The sequence below is a fragment of the Abramis brama genome (genome assembly GCF_963993115.1).
Source record: "Abramis brama genome assembly, chromosome: 13".
NCBI classification, from domain to species: domain Eukaryota; kingdom Metazoa; phylum Chordata; class Actinopteri; order Cypriniformes; family Leuciscidae; genus Abramis; species Abramis brama.
Window position 1 is genome coordinate 14,397,875 of NC_139975.1, and position 27,700 is coordinate 14,425,574.

Here is a 27,700-nt window from a genome sequence, read left to right on the forward strand (position 1 = left end):
AAAAACTCATTTTATCCTGGTATCCACTTCCAGGGAAGCACTAACTCAATTATGAGAGTCTTTCCTTTTTCATTTTTGCCTATATTGGTGTGGCTTAACCATTTAGCTTAAATGGAAGATGAGTTGAGTCGAGCTGAACTTTTCATAATACGGTTATCTTAAAGGAATGTTTCAGGTTCAAGTTTAGCTCTATCGACAGACCTTGCAGATTAATGGTGATTACCACAGAAAATAATTGGACTAATCACTTCTAGATAAAAAAAAGAAAGAAAACTTGCAGTTGCAGCAATGGAAGTTCACTGGGCAAAGCGAGTGTTAAAATACACTTTTAAAAGTAGACTTATACAGTACATTGTGGCCAGGATTCACAGACAGGGCTTAGATTAAGCCAGGATTAGGCCTTAGTTTGATTAGGACATGTTAGTAGCGTTTATTAATGTGCCTTAGAAGGAGAAAAAAAACAAACAAAAAAACATTACTGGTGCGCATATTGAGAAAAAAACAATGACACTGACATGTTTTAAGATTTGTCAGTGCAAGTTGCTTTCAGTTAAAACAGCTCAAAAAGGCATTTTAGTCTGGGACTAGGCTTAAGCCTTGTCTGTGAAACCGGGGGTGAGTATGAGCATTAGACTAGTGTGACAGAATCATTTGTCTTATAGTTATGTACAATCTTTTAACTTCAATGCCATATTAATAATAATAAAAAAAATCTGTAAAGCTAGTCACTTTTGCATTACACATCAGGGATACCAGTGACAGATGTAAAATTCCACTCAAATGAATTACATTGCTAATGCATAATGTAGAAAAGTATTTATATCTAAACAAGAACGGTTTAGATCACTTTAACACTGAAATAATAAACAGATTTTAACTGAAAAAAATAATTAGGTGCTTCAACAAAAAAGCAAGCTCCACATTTCGGCTTTTAAAACCACCTGAATGCTTTACTTCCATTGTAAAATTAGTTACATGAATGACTTTAAAATAACAAATTATTTCAATTAGCGAATTGAAATTATTTTTAAAGGTAATCAGAATTATGCAAAAAAATTCTGTTGCATATACTGAACATGGAATATTTCTTCAAAAATTGATTTAAATAAGGTCTCTTCAAGCAGCACTGACTTATAAGCTCTTTATGTGAGGTTTCCTCTTGCTTTATGAGAACACACTATTATTGTATCATATAATCAATGAACTAAAGCTATAGGAGATGGCTCTGTATCGTGTCTGTGACAAAGTCACTTCTGTCCGCCTCCACATGCAGGTCAGTGATGCTGTGGCCTTGCCGAGAACGATGCAGGGGGTCTAACACAGAAAACAGTGATCACACTGACAGATAGCTCTTCTTTATAAAGACCTGTCCACACACAGGATGAGCCCTACGGCCTTGAAATGCTCTCTGGGTGACCACTTGCCTCTGGGAAAGCCTCAGAACACAGACAGGATGTCACAGAGCTCTGAATCACACTGAACGAGAATGATGGCTTCAAAAGGAAAGGAGTGACTGGATGGACAGACGACAGAGAATGGACAGGAGGCAGCAGCACTTTCAGATTAGTGGATGTTACACACACAAACGCACGAATGCAGTTTTCATGTTTTATAGGGACTTTCCATAGACATAATGGTTTTTATACTGTACAAACTGTATATTCAATCCCCTAACCCTAAACCTACCCATCACAGAAAACTTTTTGTATTTTTTTATTTTTAACAATTTTCCTCATCGGGACCAACATGGACATTTTGTCCCCGTAATGTAGGATTTTCCAGGACCACACACACACACACACACACACACACACACACACACACACAGTTGCCATGTTCTATGGGGACTTTCCATATGACATAATGGTTTTTATACTGTACAAACTGTATATTCTATCCCCTTACACTAACCCTACCCCTAAACCTATCACAGAAAACTTGCATTTTTACATTTTCAAAAAACATCACTTAGTATGATTTATAAGCTGCTTTCCTCATGGAGACCAAAAAAAATTCCCCACAAGGACAAATATTTCAGATATTGCAATCTTTGTGGGGTTTCTAATGTAGTTTTTTTTTCTTTTTACTTTTCTCAATTCAATAAAAAATGTTTACAGTGCAGAGCACAAAAATAGGCTAGGACACTCAAGAGTGCACTCTCACACAGATACACACAATGACAGACAGACGCTTGCACAGGGCTGGGGAGATGGATGTGTCAGCAATATGATTATGAAATGATTCAGATCTGGAACACTTGTGCTTCAAGCCAACATGGTGCACTGCAACGATTCATAAAAATGAACACACACACACACACAAACAGGCGCACACATCTTTGTGGGGACTCTCCATAGACTTAATGGTCTTTATACTGTACAAACTGTATATTCTATCTCCTTACACTAACCCTACCTAAAATATAATTTAGTATGTTTATTAACCCATTTCCCTCATGCTGGCTGGTCCCCACAACGGAGGTGATCTCAGGTTTTACCATCCTTGTGGGGACATTTGGTTCCCACAATGTAATATAAACCAAAACACACACACACACACACACACAAAGTTAAGAGCAGTGGCAGACAGAATGGGCACAGACAACCAACTCTGTATTTCATCTTAGTTTCCGTACTTCAGGATGCAAAATACATCATTATTATGTTGTATTCCCGTTGAAGGCCAATCCATCAGAGTGTAAATTGGTGTGGGTGGCTGTACACACGCCCTGGGTTTACAGAGAAATGGAGCACGGCGTGGTGCGAAAACACATGAAGTGTGTATATGTGTGTGTGGTCTCGGTTCATCTTTCAAATCTCCGACAGGGCTACTCATGTGAGTGGGAAATAATAAGGAGGATATATTACACACACACAAAAATTTAATAAATAAAAAATAATCAGCCCGTGCTCTCATTATGTTCCATGATTCCAATCTACAGCCCTCTCTTTCAACACAAAGCCTTCCATGCTTCAGGTCAGGCCTCCAATCCTTCACCTCGAGGAATTAGGGAATGAGCATTTGCGCCAGAAAACGCAACAGGACAACTGATAATTTGACTTCAACAGGGCCCTGGCATCTAATGAGCTTTCAAAGCCGCGGAGACTGAGAAACGAGCCCGGCGCCTTGTAAAATTAGCCCCTCTTTTCATTGACCGGCTCACTACAAATGCATCAGTGCTCAAAACAGAAAACACTACTGTGCCAGACCACTTGTCGGCCATTGCATCTTATTTTAGTTTTTTTTGTTTTTTTTAAGCCTCCATCTGTGTCAGTGATTTAGCGAGCAGACACTGAACAGAAGCGTCCGTGATCACTTACTCTAACAAACAAAATGCGCACGGCCTGGTCTGCCAGTAAGAATGTGGCTGCGTCCTAACGTATCTCCCTGCAAACGAACAGATGTAAAGATGAACGGACAGAAACATGCATGCACGCCTGCACACGTGCCACGCACTCAGGGGGCTGCAGGGTAGAAAGGACAGCGAGAGAGAGGTAAGGACAGGAACATTTCAACCATTCCATTTCAGTGGTACCCAGTGGACGGCTCCCCAGTGGCAGACGTACACTCAGAACACGGCCAGAGACGCTCACAGTTCAGAATATGAAAAAACGAAAGTGTCTTTCTATTCTCTAAGAGACAGACTGACAGAGAGACAGTGAGGATTGGTGACAGAGAGATGGAGAAATAACAAAGGGGAATCATTGCCTTCTCCATCTCTAACCACAGTGGAACCAAATGTCAGCTGTCAAAAGAACAATGAAAATAATGCAGCAGATTGTAAAGCAGTTTATATTTAGCTTTGTAAACGAAGATTTTCAGCATAATTCAGTCAGATTCAAGTGGCAAAATAACATGGGTGCGCTTACTGTGAAGAGAAGGAAAGACAGAGAGCCAACAATACAATAGAGAACTTCAAACAAACGACACAGTGCTGTTATCTCCTTCTGACAGTAGTTTTACTTCACAAAACCCATCAATTCAGTAACTGAATAAATACTATTCATATGACAAAAAGAAAATAAAACAAGTTCCTGTTTGTGTCCTGAGTGTAATTTACATCAAAGTACCACTGAATTATTACAGAATAATAGAGATAAAGCAGAGCTGGTGTTTTTTTACAGGTATTTCTAATGTTATTTGTAACCAAACCTGCTGGAGATCAGTCTAGTCTACACTAGCGAATAGCATCAAAATAGTTAACGTTACAAAATGAATATGCTATCACGGTGTGATCACAGTACATATTTAATGTTTAATATACATATTTAATGTTTAATATACATGTATACATTGACACATTTTGTACCAATGCGATTTTTCTGTGGGCAGATCTATCTAGCACAATGGATAAGTTCTGCACAGAATCAATTATTGATAAAATGTCAAAATCGATGTGAAGGCGGCTACAGTTTTCAGAGCCAGGCACCTGAGTTAATAGACTAAAATGTTAGTGGAGTAACTCTAATGTCATTTTAATGTATATGAATAATGTGTGAACGGATCTATTTATAGAGCATATGATTTTAATACATCTTTGAAATCATTTATTCAACAAAAAAATGGATGGAAACCAGTGTGGGAGGAATCAAATAGTAGGTACACTGTATTACTGTATAGTTTAATATTAATCTTTATGCTAAAGCAGCTACATTTCAAATGCATGCACTTCACTGGCAACGAAGAATACCCACTACTTGCTTAAGTATTTTTTTATTCCACTATGAGAAGTGAAAATGACTCCTTACTGACTCCTCATCTGACTGCAGTTGCCTACTCTCCTCTACAAGAGCACAGAAATCATCTGACTGACTGAATGAATGTCCTGATGTTTGCCATGGTGAGTTCAGTTAGGTCAAAACCATTCAGATTTCCATGGAGGAGAAGGCATTTAGTGCTTTAGGGGCTGGTTAGGACACAGCGTGAGTCTGCATCAAGAGAAGACATAATTCATAAGTCATTATGGAAATAACACTCAAAAAAGAGACACTTAATTCTTTTCTTTTTTTGAGAAAGTGGTTATTATTTAGTATGATATTCTGTTACATACTTGGGTACAGTGTACATAACCATTTTCACCTTTTTTTTGGTCACAGATAAAAATAAACTTAAAGATGTTACAAATATAAATTGTTTATAAGACAATAAAACAATATCAAGGAAAAAAAGGCGGCAGGGCTATGGAGTCTTATAATACCTAAAAGATAAAACAATGTCCTGAGACAGTTGCAGTTGTTCTTGCCCATTTAACTTTGATCTTGTTCCAAGTGCCAATTACAATGAGCGGGAATGAGAGAGAACTGGGGGAGACTTCTGAGAGAATGGAGATTGAATCACTTGTCAGGAATAGTTACCACGCATGCAAGCAGTCTACTTTGGCAATGATATGTAAAGAAATCACAAATTAAAAGATCGCTCCAGGTCTATATTTAACAAGTTAAAGTGCACCATCATACAGTCTGAACTGAGAATATCGAACAAATGTGGATAAATGAGACAGCAGAGTACCCAAATTGGCAGTAGTGACTTCATATTTTCTTGCTTCTTTCTGGTCTCTGCCTAACATCCAATTAAAGTATTGGATCTGACTTAAAATGTTACACTGTCAGTCACTTGCAGACTCTAACCTGCATTAGGATATATTCTCTATCAAATACACATGACACATTTATATCAGCCTATAGAAAATCACAAGTCTAACACCAATATACCACAGACGGAGGGGAAGATCACTGGTATAAAACGCTTTCTTAAGAAAGAGACAAAAAAACAAACAAAAAAATCTATAAATTACACATAATTTTGAAGCATCTTTCATAGACATAGACATCTGACATTAGCGTTGTAGAATTATGACATCCCCAAGCCCTAACTGAATGGCTGCATTGCTGCCAGATTCGGTCTTGTATAAGATGACACTTTACTGTCATCATACAGAAAATATGAATGTGATGTGAACAAAATCATCTTCCATTAATTATCATAATCATAGGATCAAATCTCAGTCTAGTAACTTTTACTTCATGAAAGTTTGGCACATTTATCAAAAGTAAAAAAGGTTTTTGCCCGGAAAGATTAAAAATGATCTGGTGCCAGTGACATAACATGTAACTGGAGTCTGACTGGGAAATAACAATGTATGTCGGAGGTGTCTGAACTGACAGTGTGTGGATGCTGTAATTACCAGTAACATGAGTTTAAAATAACCAACAGTGAGAGTCATGAGAGCTGAGTGCAGCTGTTGTTGCGTGGTGCTGGAAACCATTCAAAGGGCAGTTTTAATTAGAAAAGCAAATCAATGGATTGCGATTTGCTGCATCTCAACCTTTCCCCTCTCATAAAGAGAGTTTATGACAAACAGTGTGAGGAGAAAGCTTGACTAACAGTGGCTTGTCTAACAGTAAAATGTTCTTCACCACGCTACAGTTGTACTGTATATACTTGCATTGGGTGTGCAAACTCGACACGTTGCCTTGATTTACAAAAGCAGATGATTTCTGTGTGGCATGTACCAGTATGTGAGTCAGTATGGCTCCAGTCACCCATAAGATACTGTTTAACATACCGTTGCCTGCGGTGTTATGGACATGGGGGGCAGAAACCATTATGGAAAATGACTACTCAACAAGCAATGAGGGGAGGTAGTGGAGAGATTTCACTAATGGTTTTCACATGACAACAAGCCACCATGTTGTGAACATCACCTCACTGTCACTGTGTACAGCTGTACATCCTCATATCCAAGAGAACTCCTCACTGGAATCGGGTTAATGTTCACATATCAAAGGCTTCGGGCAAAATCTGGCAAACTGTGAATAAATACATATTTTACAAATTATGAAAGACGAACTTTGAGTACTAAATCTGATAAACACTCCTCCTGTTTTGGACAGTTTTCAAACATCAGATAGAGCTTAGTTGGCGAGGTAAATGTGGTAGGTCAGTAAGGGAAAGCTCTTAAAAATGACCACTGGATCTTAAAAAACCTAAGCTACAGTTCACTAAAATACTCTTCTACAAGAGGGCTAAAAGCTAAAAGCACAGTGACTTCACAAAGAAAACCTGTGACATGTTTGAAAACTGAAATGAATGGCATCTCTTTGATTCGTATTTGCTTCACATACCCACAGATTCACTTAAAACCTTTGACTCTGCAAGAGAAACATCTATGAATGTTTGAAGTGTTTACTGTAGATAAAGAGCAATATCTTTCAACCACCTCAGGTACCTTGTGGCACTGGCGGCTCTTAAACAGCACAAATATGTACAGACGGTAGCACTGAAGCCAATTTCAGCAGCTTTCTCATGTCTCTACATACATAGGATTTGTAATATATGAAACAAGGTGGTGATCAGAGATTATACGACTGATGGTGGGTATTACAGACTGGAAATCTAAATTTATCTGTCAAGAAAAACAAAAGGGGCAGGCAGAATCAGTCAATTCAAGGTTTTGTTCAACCAACACAGCAAATAAAGTCCCTTTGCTGATATGCATACAGAATCATGCAGTCCTTTCTGGTGCTTTTGGCCTTTTGTCAACAAGAGCGTGTTTGTGTGTTGAAAAATCCAATAGTGAGAGATCAAACAGTAGCCAATCATTGATTGTTTGCAGATAGCGAGGTGGAAATGAGATAGATCGGGGAGTTAGCATCGAAAGATATAAACAGAGCAGGCGTAATCGTGAAAATAACAAACAAACACAGCCACATTGAACAGACCCAATACACCAAGAATAAGGCTTCAGAGAGAAATGAGTGTTGTGTGATCCTGCATTGCCGTGTCTGGAGCTGTGGAGCACATCTTGAAGTTTGTTCTGTGTTCTGTATGCAAGTGTGTGTGCATGTATGTGAATGTCGAGGGGCTCTCTCTCCATCCCTGTTCAGCCCTCCTCAGCATTGTCCCCACTCTTGGGTCTTTGGCACTTGGCAAACGTCCTTAGCCGGCAAGCAATCATCGGACCATAGGGTTTGCATTGTGGCGTGAACGAGATCTTTCCAAACCAGTGCGACGGTTGTCTGTTCAAAGAGACAACAAGGAAGATGGATAAGTCAGGTGTATTCACAGCAGACAAATATAAGACAGAATAACGTATGCAGGGGAGAAACAGGAATGCAGCTAATAGTTCAAAAGAAAACAGGAAACAATATCAGACACAATAAAATCTAACTGATAAAGAAGAAAGCAACATAAGATGGTCTGGAGTCAGGTACTTCTTGTCTGGTGTCATAGTAACACCATTGAGTTTCTGATCCAGTCTCATGCTTGAGAGATCCTCCACCTTTAACAATAAAGACTGGAGAAGAAACACTTAATAGCACTCATACACAAGTACAAAACAGTGCATACACAGCTGCGCATACTTATCTAAAAACCCAAAGCTTTGGGTGACGTTTAAATGCATAGTTCATTCAAAAACTAAATTCTGTCATTTACTCACCCTCATGTTGTTCAACAAAGTCAATGAGGTCAAGTGTTTTCAAACCTTAATTTTCATCATATTACAGGTTTGGTATAAGGGTAAATGATAACAGAATTTTAATTTTTCGGTGAACTATCCCTTTAAATGTAAAACAAATAAAATAAAAAAATTCTCAGTTAAAAGCTGATTTTTTTTAAAAACAGGCCAGTAGGGATATGATGGAGGCAAGTACTAAATGTGCTAGCTGAACTTGGCAATCAAGACCAGCTCATTATGGGATCACACAAAGGCTCTCTCCACTCCAAACATGGTGTAGTGAGGGGCTGGTTGGGGGCCATGTGGCAGGTGGAGTGGACAACCTTCCTCTTTCCCCTGCAGATTCGAGAGCCAACTTGCTTAAGCCACCACACCTTTCCTACCTAGCCTGGCAGGTCTGCCCGTGCAACTGCCATTACTCAGTGCCAGGTGTCCATGCCACCATGGGTTGGGCATAGTTTTATGGAACAGGCCCCATTCATCATGTCAGGTAATGAGTTAGGAGCAAGTGGGCACCACAGTAAAGGTGGATTCATACTTCAAACGAAGTTGAAGTCCAGCTCGTTTGCCAAGGTCAGTGGCGGGGGCCAATGAGAAAACAAGCTAGAAATCATTTCGAAAAGGCTGTTTTATGGCTTTGTCTGGGCAAAGCATTTTTTTATTTATTTTTTGCAACAAGACAAAGGTGAAATAAAACAGTCACAGTGAACAGGTTTTTTTTTTTTCAGTGCAGTTGAAAGCTCAGCGTTGGTAGATTATAAGAGCAAGTGCTTTGTGCTAACAAATCCACTTTTTGAGTTTGCCTAGAGCCTTTTAATTCAAGCTTCAGTAGACATATAAATCTGTCCTAACAAGGATACTCACCACAGGGGAGGGACAATGATAATAACAAGAGGGTAATACAAAGAGATGGAAGAGATGTGGTTAAGGTAGAGGGAGGAACAGATACATGAAAAACTAAGAGCACAAATAGAGAGAGGAATCCACATTTCTCTTTAGGAGAACTTCATCTGGCATAGGTGACAGTTGAGGATGCTGAACTTTAAACTCTGCATGAGAACCACAATGTGAGTTGAAATGACGGCGGAGTCTTTCATCCACTTCCACTTCAAAAAGCCAAGCGCCTGAAGGCCTCTTTCTCTCTGAACTGAATGGGCATTGCACAATGACAGCAGTGATAAAAACAAAGAACTTTCTAGAACTTGTCAGAGCACAGGCTGTTCGGATTTTATTTACAATTTCTACAAAGAGGTCTATTCAGCAGGGCTCAACAATAAGCATGGTCACATATTGATAAATGAACTAATAGCATGAGTAAAAAAAACACCTTATTGTTGAGCCGCCATTCATACAATTCAAAAATATTGTTTAGATAATATTGTTCCTTATGTCATGACTATACACTCAATGTGACACTATGTAGAATGAAGAGGGGGAAAAACAATATTAAACAGAAGAAGAACCCACATTAACAGCGAGGGAGTGGATGACAGAATAGATGTTAAACAAAGGCCTAGTCCAAACTCTGCTATTATTTTGCCAATTGCTTCCAAGATGCCCGTTTTGTCTTGTCGGGATCTGGGAGGACTAGCGGCACTTCCTCAAGTTTGTGGTCCAAATTGAAAATGGATGAAAGCATCATTGCTTGTTTGAGAGTGAAACATAGATGGTTTGGAGCATTTGGCAAGACAGGGAAAATAATGTCTAGAGAGCAATACATGAGATAATTGCTTGAGCTCAACAGATTGAAGATAACATTTAGGTGGGGAAAAAAAGTTTCAACCAAATGGGCAGAAAATACAAACCAACCAACAAAACAGACCTTCCTACTTCTCTTAATTTGGACTGAAAATCTCTCTAAGTTTCTGATCACAGGCGCTTCAGTCTAAAATACAGCAACAATCACAACAACCAGAAGCAATTTCTATTGGGGCACACACAATGAAGCTATTCTCTGAAGGGTGAGCATTCACTTCCACAATAAAAATACACCACTAGACAATTTCAGGAGAACTGTGCCACTGATCACAAATCTGTCAAGTGCTTTCGGGTTTGATGGCTTTTTTACCTGCTTTTCCCCGAGGCAGCGTCTTTAGGTTGGATGCACAAAGAAAAAGGATAGGAGTGAAAAAGATTGACGAAAAAATATGAACATTTGGTTTTACACTAGAGAAAAGTCTGTATTCCAGGACTTAATTAAATGATGCTATTGTTCCTCTGCATTTAGAGAGGGTTGATGGGGGGGGGGGAATCAAACGTGATCAAAACGTCATAATGCGTTGCAGAGGGGGATCATGGGATTAGTCTAGGGTCGTAGATTGGATAAAAGCACATTACTAAAAAGCGAGTAAGCACACAAACACTCACAAAGGACTAAGAGGGATTCACAGGCTTGAATGCGACACTTTCACTGTATGATTGAGTGATAGGTCCCAGATGGCCCCTAGTGCATTCTTCTAAAGAGATTAAACGACATAATGGATTTTGCATTACTGTCATCTGCCTGTAATTACATGAAGTTACATCATCAGGAGAGTCCTTTGGCACAAGTTTTTCTCCATGAATAACAAATTAGCTTCAATCAACAGTTGAGTAGTAACTGTGAATAAACACAGGTAATTACAAGAGTAAACAATTTACATGTTTGATGCAATTCAAATATTCAATATGTATGCAATAATATGAAATGTGCAGAGGCAAATATTTTCAAATAAACACTTTTTGGTTATGTATTTTTGGATAGACCTTCACACCAAGAAAATAAGCACACGCACACAAGCACATAACGTGATGTGCAAACTTGTATCACTTCATTTTTTTTTTTTCAGGGACAAAATGTAATAAAGGTGATTAAATCTGTGAGGGCCATATGTCAACACACAATGTTTACCGTTTGTGGGCTGTAGAGGGAGGTGAGGCAGAGAGAGAGAGAGAGAGAGAGAGAGAGAGAGAGAGAGAGAGAGAGAGAGAGAGAGAGAGAGAGAGAGAGAATGAGAGTGTGTGTGTGTGTGTGTGTGTAAGCTGCAGCAGTAGCAGCTATCTGTTCTTCTCATCTTCAGCATGCCTCTGCCAGACTCAAGCTCCATGGGTAATGGAGCACCAGTAACAGGAAATATTAAGAGGATGTGATGGTGTAGGGGAGTTATTTCTTCAGCTTTAAGTTAAGAGGTCAAAGAGGTGCCTAACTCTGAGACAGCTGAAAAGTGTAATTTCAAGCCTTGCGACCTTGATTTGTGTCAAGAAGGTAAAAACTAAAACATAAGTGGGCATATGTGTTATGGCAAACAATTATTTGTTTGCTCTAGAAAATAAAAAAAAGTGAGGTAGAACATATGGATTTGTTTCAAATCATCTGGATAAAACTTTATTTACAAACCTCTAAATAACCAGCCGAATAAATATATATCATTGTATACATGACACATAACTGGGTCTAATATGAGGTTGTTTGTCACATCAAGCTATGTTAAAATAGTGTGTTTGAAAAAAGCAGCTGTATCTCAATCAAATGCAGAACTCTGGGCATGAGTCATTTCAGTAAAAAAAAAAAAAATGCAGGAAATAGCAGGAAAGTATAATTATTTGACACTGAATAATGGTTTGTAAAAAAAAAAGAAAAAAAGATCTTTGTAGTGCAAGAGTGAGTAACCCTTTGAAAAGCTATAATGTCCAAAGTAACAACAATATGAGACCAAACCCTTATGACCTTCTTTCTGAAGAGTCCCTAGCTTTTTTCATATATAATGAAAGCAAATGAGGACTGGGACAGTCAGTCTTTAATAAATCAAAAAAGCATAAATATGGTTCAAAGGATTTGTGCACTATATTTACTCTTCTGAAGTAATACAGTAGCTTTGTGAGAAGAAAACACTGACAATTTAAATCAATGCTCACTGATAATCTTGACAAACTTGGCATGTTCAAGAGAGAAGTCGTGATGCCTGATTTGCAAATAAATCATTCTTGAGTGTTATCTTTTTAATAAATTGGTTGATTCAGTTCAAAAAACCAATCTGAACAATTTAACAACAAGTTGGACTGATCCGATTCTCCAGTTTAACTGTCGCACAATGGATGTATCACTATCAGTAAATATTAACTTAAATTTTCTGTTATTTACACAAAGCTATTGTAGACATGAAATACAACGACCAACTCAGTGGCGCAAAAAGTGGGTATGCACTTTATGCGGCACACAGGGGCGGCAAAGCGATGCTAAAAATAGAAAAAGAAAGAGGGAAAAGGAGATGGCATGTCAAGGGATGCGACAGCAGCTAAAATAAGTGGATGGTGAAAGGCAACAGGTATGATTTAAAGTGTGATGTCTGTGTGTGCTTGGAGGCTTGCAAATATTCATGTTAACAGACTAGCTAGTGTTAGCTAACACTGGGAATGTAGCAGCCAAAGGGGGGTTTAAATTACGGCTAGCTTAGAATATGCAAAACCGAGGTTGCTGAGTTGAAAACTGGAAAAAATTTGTTTGTTTTTTATAAAATATTTGCCAAAATTGTTGCTGCATACCCCTCTGACACTGGGTAGTTGCGCCCCTGGACCAACTGCTTTGTTCAAAAAAATGACTATGCTGAGAGAATTTTCATTTTGGGATGAACTAATACTTTAAGTACTGGCTGATATCCTGGTTCGTTTTCCACATTGAGATGTGAGCTCTTAAGTGCATTCTCTGCCCTAACTAAAGCAAGAGAGATACCAGAAACACAAGCGAGACAAGACTCTGAAATCCTGCTTTAAGTAACCATGCTCTGCTGAAATTACGGATGTTTAGAGTGAGTGTGGGGCATTTGTCAAACACACAAGCCACCGCAGATCCACTAAAGGAGAGCTCAAACATGAGCTTTCCTCATCAAACTAAGATGGATGAGAGCTCAGATAAGCTGGAGGTCTGGTCTGCATTCTCCCTAAATCTCTCTCGGAGCCATTTCTAAACAAAGATGGGAGATGTGTAACGTCTAATCTGACAGTTTGTTAAGACCCAGACTAATGAAAATAATGAAGTAAGGCAGCAATTAAAATATGTCAAAACTGGTCAGCATGGATCTGAGTTTTTCCCCTTTCATCAAATACGGCTTTCAATCAAAGCCAGGCTCCATTTAGATACTCGCTGTACCTTGAATAGGTGACCCAGATAGTCGATATCCGCACTGCCCTTCACTTTCCACAGTTTCTACTTTAAAGAATGCATTAAAGTTTCAAGCTCTCGATAAAGGAGGTGGTTCACAGACGTAGTAAAAAGGCAACATCTTAGCAGATTTCTGCGAAGGCTCGCTAGCCTGTTGCCCCCCAGCACTCTGCATTGTCCTGCTCGGCTGCACTCTCTCTGAGCTCCTCAGAGCTGAAAGGAGAGCCAGGCCTTAGAGTAATGTTTCTTGACAGCTCGGCACACAATACGGCACAGGAGAGCTGGAAATCACTACACATGTCGATAAACAAATGCTTATTTTTAGAGGAGAGAGCGAGGCACTAGTTTATCTCTGCAGCAGGAAGGCCCTGACAGATCTGTTCCCGGGACAAACAAGGGAAGGGATGAGAAACTACGGCTGGCGTCCAGTGCCGGGAGGCCCAGTGTCTTTCCCTTTTACAGGCACAGCAGTAGGACCCTGTTTGATGGGATATCGAAATGGCTGTCGGTCACATTTGCCAAGATTTTTCATTGGGATCCTCAAGACGGACAAGATAGTCTCTGAGTTGTGAACCAGCATGGTTTTCAAAAGAGATGGCAGAATATAAGATCTAAAACAAAAAGAAACTCTAAAGAAGGGAACAGAGAAGCAAAGGCACACACATGCATCAAACCGTCAGATGAAAAATATTTTCCAATAGATCGCAGCCCGAGGCTAATCTACAGTGTTAATCATCACCACTGCAGCTACATAGAGAGGCAAACTTCAGTAGTAATACAGTAACAGAAATACGGATTGCGCTCTCAAGCACTGCAGGCGAGAACTAGCCTATCATCCTTTTACAAAAAAACAAACAAACAAACAAAAAAAAAACACTTGGATTGTATACTTTATGTAGAAGATATTGGTGTCTATTAACTCTTATTCAAGCTATTAAAAGAAGGTCAAGTGAGAATTTACATAAATTTGTGGGATTCTTAATCTGTGGGATTGAGTGGAATTGATTTTCGAAATGAAAACACAATGCTAATTAAAATACTAAACCTAAATGAACACACACACATTTTTTTTAGGAGGGACAATGCATAGATGTAATGGTTTTTATAATGTTCAACACTACACTAGTCCTACACTAACCCTACCCTAAACCTACCCATCACAGAAAACTTTCTGCATCTTAGATTTTAAAAAAAGATAATTCTGTATGATTTATAAGCTTGTTTCCTATTGGGGACCAAAAAATAAATGTCCCAATAAGATCAATATTTACTGGTATTACTATACTTCTGTGGACATTTGGTCCCCATAACGCAGGGAATACGGGGACCAAACACACACTTGTTGGGTTTCCATGTTTTATGGGGGCCACAGGGGAGACATCACAGGCCTAAAACCTTTGTAGATTTCATCCTGAATGTGCATCTTTGCAGACCATCTTACAACATCTAGTTTTACTATGCATCTCCTCATCTGCATATCATTTCCATATGCATATTCCCATCCATGTGATACCATGTTTAATGGTACAAGACTATCAATTATTTAAATAATTTGTGCAGTCACATTACATTGCTAAAAGTCATTTAGTATCCTTGTCTTGTTTCAGAATAAATATATACAAATATCTGTAAAAGTAATATTGTATAAAATACTCCTTTTCAGAGAAAGTTGTCAGAGAAGAGTTATTCTCATTCTTTTTCACTGACCAAATAGTATTTTTTTTTAAACAAATAAAATGTATGCAATTTTGCCAATAAGGTAAACATATGTTTTAGAATGTTTATATATTTTTATTGGAAACAGATTTATATATTTTATATTTATATTTTAAGTGTAAATACAATTGTCTGACTCAGCATGTCATTGACAAAACATTTTAAAAATACAACTTAGTTTCCTTCAAATTCTATCCATCAAATGCAATTGCTATTTTCATAATGTTGGGAAGATCACAAGAGTTATCATTACTGTCTGCCTGCACACAACATCAACAGCACACCTTGCAGCAGTGGTTGTACAGTATTGTCATCGGACCTATTCAAACCGGCCAATGGACCATTCTACCACTGAACGAAAGTGTGCATCATTGATCATTGTTCTTGAGAGAAATATTTTCTTGAACATGAGTTCAGCTAGCACAAGGCCTAGCACTCCTCACTGTCGTTAAACGTAGCATGCCACATGAAATGTGTACAAATTCATATAGTTTTAGTTTAACTTCTGGATAATGAAGTAATAAAGTAATCTGAGTTTTAATCTAAATGTGTATCAAAATGAAAACAGTTTAAAATAATTATGTTTACTTCATTACTTGGCTCACTCCAGAAAAAGAGTGTATAGGTTATGATAAAAAAAAATGCACATCTAATTATATTAATAATAATAATAATAAAAAAACATAAACCATCTGCACCAAATCTGTGACCCAAAGAACTATTTGGAATTTTTTACTTCAAACAGGGTTCCCACACCTTAGTTAACTTCAAATTCAAGGACCTTTCAAGGACTTTCCAGGTCCAATACCCTCAAATTCAAGGACTTAATGTGGGGACACATTTGTTGTGTCCAACAACAAACGTTGAGGTACCATCGTAGTTTCATGCGCGCGTGAACGTCATGGCAACGTACAACACAAAGTACCTCATGCGGGAAACACTTAACGTAACGCGTAAATGCGCTTAACTAGTGTAAATCAAGCAAGCTAGTATGCATAAGCCATGAAGTGTTGGCGAAATAACACATTAGGGGACCGGAGTGAATATGGAATTTTTTCCAGAAAACTTATTGCACAAAATAAATTCAAGCACTTTCAAGGACCTGTCTCTATGTATATTTATTTTCAAAAACTTTCCAGGGCCTTGAAAACATTTTTTCAGATTCACAAACTTTCAAGGATTTCAAGGACCCGTGGGAACCCTGTTCAAAACAAATACAATATTTTTACTATAAAAACAAACAAGCAAATGAATTACTGTCTCCAGCATTATCCACTATTAACAAGCAGACACAAAATATAAAATCAACAGATCACTATTATCCAATGACAAAAATTATACCATTTAATCGAAATTGGAAGTTCATGTAACGCATTAATAAATTGTGACACAAAAACTGTCGCTCTTGATGCATTGTGTTATCATCATGGCTAAAAACACGGGGTGCAGATGGGGCCTCTGGCAGGGACAGTGCCCCCTAAGTTCAACTCAGGAAAGGTGAGTGGCTAATCCATTAGGATCATGTGCGCTAGGCCCCAAATCACCATACTGATCCTTCAAGACTGATAGTGACCCAGCAGAGATCTGGCTTGCCAGTGGAATAAGCATTTGGATGGGCTCCTATTAAAGGCAGGCAGGGCTGGGTTTCCTGAACAGCGACCCATGTCTCCACATACATTTTATGCACAAAGGAAAATATCACATATCCATAACACGCAAATATGAACAACAATGAAGTATCAGCTGTGATTATCCATGTACTTGGAAGTGGCCGGATAAATCAGAATTCTGCTAAGATAAGCTTAAGCAGACCAATGCTATTTCCAAGCTGAAGAAAATGGCATAGTTAGGGAGAATCTTAGATTGACAGTGGGGTGAGTAGACAGTGAAGAGTTAGACAAATAGATACCACAATATTGTTTGACAGACAGATGGAAGCGTAAATGGATGGTTTGGCAGCATGATAAGGTAAATAGACTGATGGATAACTAAACAAATAAAGGAAGAAAATGGCTGGTTCTATGATGGGGGAACCAGATAGTAAGATAAACAGATGGATAGTGTTGATATGACATAGATCGATAGATTCTTCCATCCTATTTCTTTGTTCAAATGTAATTGTATTTTGGATGAATCAGGAATAGGTGAGTGAGAAACGGCATGTTGACCGGAGGGGACATGAGTGAACAGACATTCCTCTGTCTTCTTGTCCAATAAATCTGATGTCACATCAGCACAGAGGGGGGAGAGCTCTATAAATTCACATGATAAATATCACACTGAATATATGTTGAGCAAACAAACAGACACACGCACACATAAGTAAACACAAGATGGAGGCTGTGCAGTAAATAAGATGTGGGTAAGATTGTCATGGAATGTGAAATGAGGGTGATGGAGTAGTGATGGGTGGTGAGGTGGAAGGATGTGAAAATGAATGGATGGAAATGATAAAGCTGCTTTCTGGTAACAAGGTCTCAAGATGCCATTTGTACAACTTAATTACTCTCGGTGGAGTGGCAACAGCAGAATTGTTAGATAGTGGAATCTATGTCAAACAATAAATCAGAAAAAAAAAAAAATGTAATTGAAGATTACCTTTAAGGGTTATTTAATTCAAAAATGAAAATTCTGTCATAATTTACCCTCAAGTTGTTGCAAACCTTTTTGACTTTGTTGCCTTAAAAGGAACACAAAAGAAGAAACAGACAATGAATGCGGACAGATGCTTTCAAGTTTCAAAAAAGAAGCAAAACACTATAAAGTATCATACAACTCATGCACTATACTTCAAATCTTCTGAAACAATGAACTTAAGTTATTCTCCTTGGCGTGTTCATAAGAGTTCATAAGTGAAGTATCAATGTTAATTCATGAGCAAATGATTCTTTTGAGTCAGATCTTTCAAATGAATCAGTTAAATCAGTCATATTCAAAATTACTTTTTATTTTGGGTCGGTAGATAACTCTCATTTGCATAATAAAAGTCATATGGTCTAATTCTATTCTATTTTTTATAATGATTTTGACTGATTTTTGAAACTTGAAATCCTCAGTCCTCATGGGGACCTAAGGAGCAATCAGAACAATTCTTTATTCTTGAAAATCTCATCTTTTGTCTTCCACAAAAGATAAAGTATGACAGGTTTGGAACAACATTGAGTATGTGTGAGTGTGAGTGTGAGTATGATCGAGTGCGAGGATGATGATAGAATCATAATTTGTGGTAATGGTGACAGAATCTTAATTTGGGGGTAAACTATCCCTCCAATGGCAAACTGACTGAGGTGAGAAAGTGTATCACCAGGAGCTCTCAGGAGGTCACGCTGAAACTGCGGTCTGTTTACTAATCCCATCCTCACGTTGAGATAAAAAAGAAAGCATGTGAAAGCAAACATTCAGAATTTCAAATCGCACTCATACAGGTGACCCATCAACTCAAGTAGGCACACACTAAAAACAGTTACAGCGAATCCATTAGAGTAAAATCTTTCCAAGCAACCAAACATAAGTCGCCCTCTCTTAATCCTGTGCCTAGGATTGCTCATGCCTCACTCCGTCTGAGAATACACAATGCAGACCTTCACTTAAATAAAACATGCTGCTCGCTCTATCTTTATTTACTTGCTTATCTTTCTGTAGATGTCTTCGCTCACAAAGAGCGTAAAGATCATGGAGGGCCTGACCCATTTGGCGAAGAGTCTGGACTGAGTAATGTTTTAGGAATGGAATTTACTTGAAATATTCATTTGAAAGAACTTGCTTGTGTAGAGCAAATTCATCCACTGATGGTCAGTGTTCTTCGCTTTCCTCTCCTATTCTTGTCTTGTATAGCTTGTCTACGCCTCAGTTGCCATCTTGAGCACCCTGACATACTGCTTGACTTCTAATCTGGTCACTTCCTTCCACTTCCTTTTTTGACTCTCTTTCGTTTGTGTTCCCTCGTTTCACCTCTCTGCCTCTTGTTGCATTTCTTGCTATTTATTGCTCCCTTCCCCACAAGGCATAAAAGTACAAGCTCTTTACTCACTAACCAGAGGGTTTAGGCTTTTCTTGTGTGTTAGTCTCCTAGCCATAAGTTACTGCACATGAAATGTGACAAGTGCGGCACTAAATCGGTTTGATTGCTCTTCTGATGGAGTTGTGAAGGTGAAATAAAACGCAGTAAGATGTCATATGACTACAAGTCTTTTTACAATTTTGGCCATACTATTCGTCAGAACCATAGATGCGAGCGCTGAGCTAATTATGGGGATTGCAACAGCGTTTCTTTCAGAATGCCAATGACGAGGGATTGGTTGACCTGGGGGGAGGTTGTTTTGCTGTGTGCGTGGAGCGACGACACATCCCCATAGACCTGCGGGCGACAATGGATTTCATGTGAATGAAATATTCATCAATGCTGACTTATTTATCGGGAAGAAGATTTCTGCAGGGGGCCCTCAAGAGATCACACTCACATGCCATCCTGTCGCCACTTTACCCGCAAGCTTTTCAATAAAACAAGCAAACAACACGATTCCAACACCTATAAATAAGTCAGCATTTCAGAATAAAGTGCGGTACACAGGGTCTCTCCATGGCTCTACATCACTCTTTTATTGAGCTGCATGGGCCTGAGCATGCTCAAACAGGACAACAACTGTGCTAGCATGAATACGGCCATGATGCTATGGAAGATGCAACGTAGGTCTGTGCTGTAGCTATTCTGTACATATGTGGCATCTTAACAGGATAGTTCACCAAAAAAAGAAAACCCTGTCATTATTTACTCACCCTCATGTTCGTCCAAACCCTAATAACTTACTTTCTGCCATAGAACACAACATTAGACATTTTCAATAATGTAGTTGGTCCATCTTATCCATGCAAATACAGTGAACTGTAGCTTTTAAACTTCAAAAAGTATACATAAGCACTATAAGAAGACCATACAAGTGGTTCACACACCTCATGTTATACTCAAGTAATTCACTTTCATACTAAAATTCTGTGAAATTAAATAAGGGTGAGTAAATAATGCCAACATTTTCATTCATATTTCTTCAAGCACTAAAATAGACCCTATAGTGTTATCCCCAGTGTCTTCCTGTCCCTATTTTTCCTCAGTGAATGGCACTAGTTCCAACGAGTAGTGCCATCACACTCCACCTTTTTGCTTTCCTGTTCCCCGGGTGACCGAGAGAACTTGATTAAGCGGGCAGACGGGGTTGCTGGGGCACTGTGAATATTTGCAGAGCATTATGCACCAGCTGCCTGGACGTCTGTCAGTGTGAGCTATTGTTAGTGAGTTTGATTAAGTCTCCTGGTAATAACGTTGTTACATGAAATGTGCTGCAGGAAGCGGGTAAGATAAAACGTGAGACTCACACCTGCCAGCAATAAGCGCATAAGTCCCGTCAGCTCAAAACACGTGTACCTACAGAAAAAAAATCTTCTGGCCACATTCAAATCCTGCAATGTCCGTTTTTTTTTTTTTTTTTTTTGCCATTTGATTTCAAAGCAAAATGACCTACATTTGTTACAAAATATTTTTTTGCGGGAACCACTGGTGCCTATTAAGGGTCAGAACCAACAGCAATGTGCAGGAGAACAATCTACAATTCAATCGTTTCAACATAAAAACAGATCTTCTGATCTTGCTGCTTGCCCCATCTCCCCTGCCTTCTTGCGCAGCCATGCCTTGCGGCTACACACCTGTGTCAATAAGCCTTCCATGGGATCAATTAGTATTAAAGTTTCACCAACAATCATCCCTCCATCTTTGCCCACAATAAAAACTGACATTACTCTATACGATGCAACCATCTTGAATCATCATATTTGACTCACCAATTGAAATTCCTCAAGATCAAACTCTGCCAACTAGACAATCCATTTGAGACTTGATCAAATTGGGATTGGCTTTCACAAGAGGACTCTGTGGTGAACAGATCTTTCCTGTCAGCTTAGGACACGAGGGTGCTTCATTCCCCCTTCTCACCATTCCACAAGGCTATCACAGCCAGTTCCAGCCTGAGGACAGTGCATGTACTGGGCGTACCTGTGCTGGCTCTTCCCCATCACCTGACAGTACCCTTCGCATCACAGCATGGGTCGAGTCATGAGATCTGACAGATGCCCTCCATACAACATTTCCCCTTCCCCTACTTTCACAGCCCCCTTTCCCCGCTGCCTGGCAACACCGCCTGACAGCTATCAATATGGATTCCAGCAGAGCTGCAGAGGGACGGCTGAATAAACAGAGGGAAGGAGACAAAAATAAAGAAAATCAAAGGCTGCACAAGGTAGCCTATTATACACAAGAACAGGAAATAATTTACCAGCAATTCGTACCTCATTTTGGTTTCTATTGTGGAGTGGAGCTATTTGTGTTCCAAAAAGACTGGGGAGAGGGCTCTTCACATATATTTTAAAAGTCATATGAATGTGTCAAAATGCTCTGAACTGGTTTGATAATCGACACTTTTTTCCCCCTCCTGATGTCCTCTTTGTCTGTTCAAACATTTCAGATTCTTTATTTTGCTGTACAAAAAGAATTGGTTTATTTTTTACATATGTCTGAACGATTGATGGCCCATGAAGATAATTTTTTGTTCCGAATAAACTGCGGTAACTGCGTGTTATAAATAAAAAACTATTTACACAAATAAAGGAAATTCTCTCTCCTTATAATGAACAAGCTGTAATTTGGATTATTTATTAGGAATAGAAAAAAAACTGAGCCAGAATCTTTTAGCATTGTAATATGAAAGTTATTTTTTATTTATATATAAATGTATTATTATTTTTTACTACAATATGCAGCATTATAATTGCTTTAAATCTTCACAACCTCAATTGCAATTGTCGCACTCCGATTCCCATGTTAATCATACAATTTTTTTCCAGCAATTTGCATGATATTTAGTCTTTTCTCATGCTTGCCTCATAAATCAATCAGGGATCAGTGAAGCTTACACTCAGTTACATGTTAGAATGGGCATCAACAAATTCTCACATAATCATAGGTGTTTTTTGATGTTTAAAAGAGATACAAAAGATAAATTAATAAAACAAAATAAAAAACTTCCAAGGTTGATAATGACTTTAATGACAAAGTCATCGAATAATAATAATATTACTGTAGGAAAAATTAACTCTTCACAAAAGTTTGCAAAGATTAAGAAACACCCCTGTTGCCATTCACAACATGTCAAAAATGTATCTGAAAAGAAAATGTGACCCTTTGGAGAGGTAGATAAACAATAGCTGGACAGTGATCATTCAGATCTGAGAGGTTCAGGACTGAAAAGAGGACAAAGCAAACCTCCAGTGCAGAAGGTCTAGAGCAGAGAGCAGGTAAGAGACCAAAGGTCCCTCTGTGACAAGTCCACCGAGGGAGGGAACATCTGGTGGACCGGCTGCTCCTCTGGTTAACACGCTACCCCAAGCGGCCAATACACACACACACAACAATGCATCTAGGTAGAAGTGTTTCTTTGTATTATAGAAAGCTACTCGTGCCAATGCATTGTTGCTTTTAAGGATCCAAGTTTGACTCAAAATAATTGTGACACATAATACTACAACACTGTCTTCTATGTGGTATAAAATAAGATACGAAAGTGCAACCTCATCCAATGTGAAACAGATGCTCTATATAGAGACAAAGGAAAATGCCAATGTTGTCAGAGATTGCTGCTCCTCCACCGGTCTCTCATGCGGGATAATTCCCATGCCTTTCCCGCCATTGGTTGCAGAGATGGAGAAAGTAGATCTGAATCCTCCTCACGGCTCTAATGAATAAGTTGAGAATGTGAGCCATGTTCGCCCTGTCAACACGAAAGTAATTTACTGCTTTAGCAAGGCTGATCCTTAACAACCTGCATGTTCGGCTGATAAAACACTAGCGATGGGTCTCTCGGCTCAGAGCTAAAGACACAAACAAACGCATGGTCTGATATAGCTGTGCAGGAACCTTGAGTGAACTCTGAGACGCAAGAGCTTCATTAATGTTGATGTCTTGCCAACGGAAGGCATGCAAGTGAGAGGGAGAAAAAAAAAAAAAAACGAGACACAGGCTGTGAGAAGGTGGAAGGGTCAGTACAGCAAGCCTGCTGCCCAGCACCACAAACTCACACATCACATGCTGACCTTGTGAGCCAGGGTGAGAGCCTGGCCGTGTTTGTGTTAAGCAAGGCTCATCCTCCCTCAGCATCTGTAAAGATGGAGCTAATGATCGCTGTCGCTGCTGTAGGCGCAGCCTGGACCAAGTCAGTGTAATTGCAGGGGATCTGCATGGGATCTGCACAAGACCTGTCGATGATGTCACGGCCGCCAGGCTCAGTCCAGTAAGAGCATGGTAACATTTCAGTAAGTTTCAGTAGGCACTCTCGTAGCAAGAGAAGAAGAAAAAGAAAAGAAAAAAAAACATTGATCTTCTTTATCAGAGAATAAAAATGAAAGAAAAAAAAACACCAATAAGAGTGGCTGTCTCAATGAATACAATGAGAGGTGCAGGTGAACATGGAAAGCCTTTCATGTTCCTGAAAGAACAGGCTGAAAAGGGAGGGAAAAAAACCTGCTGGAAACGCATTGATTTTTCTCATCTTGAAGCGCTAAACTAGCGGCTAAGTGCCAGCGAAGTGAGCCGCTCACCAAGTGAGCACACAAGCTGCACTCCAATCCAAATTGATAAATTTCATGATGCTGTTTCACACTTTATCCTTACTTTATCAATCATTTCCTTCTTGCTATAGGCCCCTGAAGAGTGTTTTTAGCATATAGGAGCACACATGAGGAAAAAAAATGGGAGGAGAGAGAGAGAGAGAGAGAGGGAGAGAGAGAGAGAGAGAGAGAGAGAGAAAGAGAGAGAGAGAGAGAGAGAGAGAGAGAGAGAGAGAGAGAGAGAGAGAGAGAGAGAGAGAGAGAGAGAGAGAGAGAGAGAGAGAGAGAGAGAGAGAGAGAGAGATTGTGGTGTGGTGTGATTAAAAATAGAAATTGCACACCAGATTAAATGAAAACTAAATAAATGAATAAAACCTATACACATCCAAGTGACTGTAGCTAATGTGATAGGGATCCTCTCTGACAGAAATCAACTTTTAATGAAGAGCCATGTGCTGGGAGAAATTAGCCATTACCCACGGGAGCTAATATTAAAAGTTTATAAATGACAGTAGTGTTGCCCGTGATTGCTGAGGAAGGGGTGAGTCAGGGGAGCATGGCAGAGGAATACTGCTTTATGGCCCACGCTCTGATCTGTTTACACACTGGTGTGCCAGCGGGCTGTACAGCGGGCACCCACACGCTCCTGACGAGTTAAATTGTGAGCGTCTGCCCAGCGAAGGCATGCCACGGGAGCGTGCGACAAACACGGCAGAACAAACACACTGTGACGCCGGGACCCCTTCATCACTGCTCTGATCAAATACACCAGGACGTTCAGCCATATGGGACCTGGAGATTATTCATAAAATCACAGGCCTACATATGGGCTGGAGGGAGGCTGGACTCCTGAGGCTTACTCGTGTCACTAGAAATGACAGTGGAAGGAATGAATCGTGTAGAGACATGGCCGGAAATGAGCTTTCCTCTAAAGAGCCCAGCAATAAGGCTGAGTAGGCCATAAATATGAAGCATTTTAGCAGGAAAGCAGGTACTCAAAAGAGGAGACTCCAATAAGGCAATCCGTATTAAATAGAAAATGTGAAGGCCACATGATCTTTAAAAATGTACAATTTCTTCACAGGTAAGCCATTTTCCAAGAGGAAACAAATACTGAATGCACCTTTGAACATTTACCCTAAGCCCAAAATGATTAAACAACTCAAATGTTTCTATCATTTCACAATTAACAGCATACCTTTGTCTATTCTCCAGCTGCCACATGGAAAATGCTATAATAAAATAATTAAATAAAGGCTTGAAAATCTAAAAATGGTGATCAGCCTCTCTGCTGGCCTCTGGTTAAATGAAGATTAAGGCTAAGCTGCAGAGGTGAAGGGCCTGGCGAATTGAGCCCCTGCAAATGGAACATTGCACAGAAATAGAGGTAATCTCACAAAGCCATATTTTCCATGAGAACGGAATGTGTCAACCATGAGGCACTGTAAACTCTTTTTGAGCTATCCACTTGGCCCTGAGCAGAACCAATTAGCTTTATTTTGGCAACACACATTCTTAAAAAGCTAGGCTCTTGACGAATGGCGCAGGAAGGAGCTGTTAAGTTTTCATGTAACTTGATTTTTTTCTCTTTCTCTTTTGATCTCTGCTCGAGAGATCAACCCGTCAACATCTTGTAAATTAGTACTTTAGGATTATATATTTTTAATCAAACAGAGATGTTATTCAAAAGATAGATTTTTAAAAAAATTCAAAAGATTTTTTTTAACATGTGTCCACCCCTTGATGCTATGATAGGTAGTTGATACACAATTTGGGTATGTGTGTACGAACAATTTCAAACTAAAGCAAAGCAATATTGTTCTTATTTATTTTTAGCTGGCATCTTACCCATGAAAAAAAGATGTTCCCACCCTTAAGCAGTGAAAATGGCATATTTAGTCAGCAGACTGCACATATATATTTATTCATGTCATTATTTAGGGTCTGTTAGACATGGAGGGGAGGCACAGGGAAAGTGATTTTTCTGAACGGCTTCATCTTTCAGACAAAGATTAATATATGCCGAAATACTCCACTGTAACCAGGGCCGAGGGAGAAAGAATAAACATTATGGCATCGTATAATATATCATCATTTATACGATACCAGACTCCTCCATATCTGGGTGTTGAGCTACTCGACTGAATAAGGAGGTGAGACTGTGGACACCAGCCTGCTGTAAACTTTACAGGGCATTATAAATTCCTGTCGAGATGAAATCAGAAACCATGAGGGACTAGAGAGAGTGAGAAAACAGACATTACCTGCGAGAACACAACAGCCTCTCCCCAGAGCTTTCTATTAGCATTTAATTGACAAGGCTTCTTATTCAAACACTCCAGTTGCTCTCCTCCTCCTCCCCTTCCTGCCCTCTGCCACAGGCTCTGCTCTATTCTTAGCTCTCTGTGAAAAACTGCTCCACTCATTTATACACACCAAATTCCTTACATTCACAGTAGGATGCTGATTATCACAAATGCTGTGACATTTAAAGGAAAGACTGAAAACACACAGGAAAGACCTATAAGGCTCAATGAAGAAGATGCCAGGATCATATGGATGGATTTCAGTGGCTGTCAGATAAACTCATCGGCTTATGATGAGGCTCAAGAGTATGTTTAACTCAGGGTTGTCTTAAGAGGGGGATAGCCTACCCATTGGGCCAGGTACCCACCCATCATTTTTAGCATTTAACATTCAAGCAATATGATCTTTATTTATTTATTTGGGCAGCATTCAAATTGAACTGGGATTGCCTTTTATATTCTAATCCAAGTTGAACTGAATTTGAATTGAGGTAGCAAATGATGTATAAATGCAATTTAAATTTAAATGTAAGGAAGTCAACTAAATTGTATTTATTAAACGTTTCTTTAACTATAGGAAATCAATATATCTTTCTTTGAATTGCATCCAGTAAATTATTTGTCTGCACAGTGTCAACATTGCTACTAACACAAAGGTTGCAGGTTCCGTTTCAAGTGGATGACATCACAAGCCTGTGCGCTTGAAAAAGTACTATATCCCAGGCTGGCTAAAGGCCTCACAAATATCTCTATAAAAGATGCGAGTGTGGATAAAAAACAACTTAAACGATGCCCATTATTAAGACCGGATTGCTTCGCCATTGGCAGAAACTTCACTTTCTGTTTACTCTTGAGTGACAACTGTACCTAATAATTGTGTGCTCTCTGGGTTGAGGTTAGAGGAAGTGACAACCACATGACAGGAAGGAGTGACCTTGCATTGCCACACTATCTAATTGAGAGAGGGTCAGGACATCATCAAGTTGCGCTGGGGTTTCTTTGATTAATGCTGGCATTAATAAAAGACTATCCCTGTCCAATAAAATGGCTTCAGATAATATATGTTGCCATTCTAAGCCAATAATAGTGTCTATAATGGAATCAGCCGAGCTGAAAAAGGCGGACTTTCATTTCCTCTTGTGGGCCGTATGTTTTGAACACCCTATTGTTCATCAGCTCCTGCAGCAGATAACCGCTGAATTTGCATGTGAATCAAGAATGCTTCATAACCTGTCCTAAACACTGGCTATACAAATGAAATGACCCAGAAAAGGACAAGCATCTTCAATAAGTCAAAGTTTCTCACATTTTCAGATGCACCAAAGGTGCAACACTGTAGGAACAGTGTCATGCTGAGCCATTGCAGTCGCCTTATCAGCTTTTGCCAAAAACAACAGGCTGTCAGCCATGGAAAAAAAACAAAAAACAAGCTAG

General features: G+C 39.2%; 1 protein-coding gene across 7 annotated transcripts in view; it reads right to left on the minus strand.

The window, feature by feature from the left end:
- Positions 1-981: 981 nt before the first annotated feature.
- Positions 982-27,700, minus strand: part of diaph2 (diaphanous-related formin 2) — a 444,655-nt gene continuing 417,936 nt past the window's right edge. For 3 of the 7 annotated variants that reach the window (XM_084132524.1, XM_084132525.1, XM_084132526.1), the window contains exon 30: positions 984-8,018. In XM_084132524.1, the coding sequence (XP_083988650.1) occupies positions 7,954-8,018 (65 nt within the window). In that variant the 3' untranslated portion in view covers positions 984-7,953. Of the gene's footprint in view, positions 8,019-27,700 lie in introns of all 7 variants that reach the window. The other 4 variants (XM_084132528.1, XM_084132530.1, XM_084132529.1 and 1 more) reach the window with 2 other exon arrangements.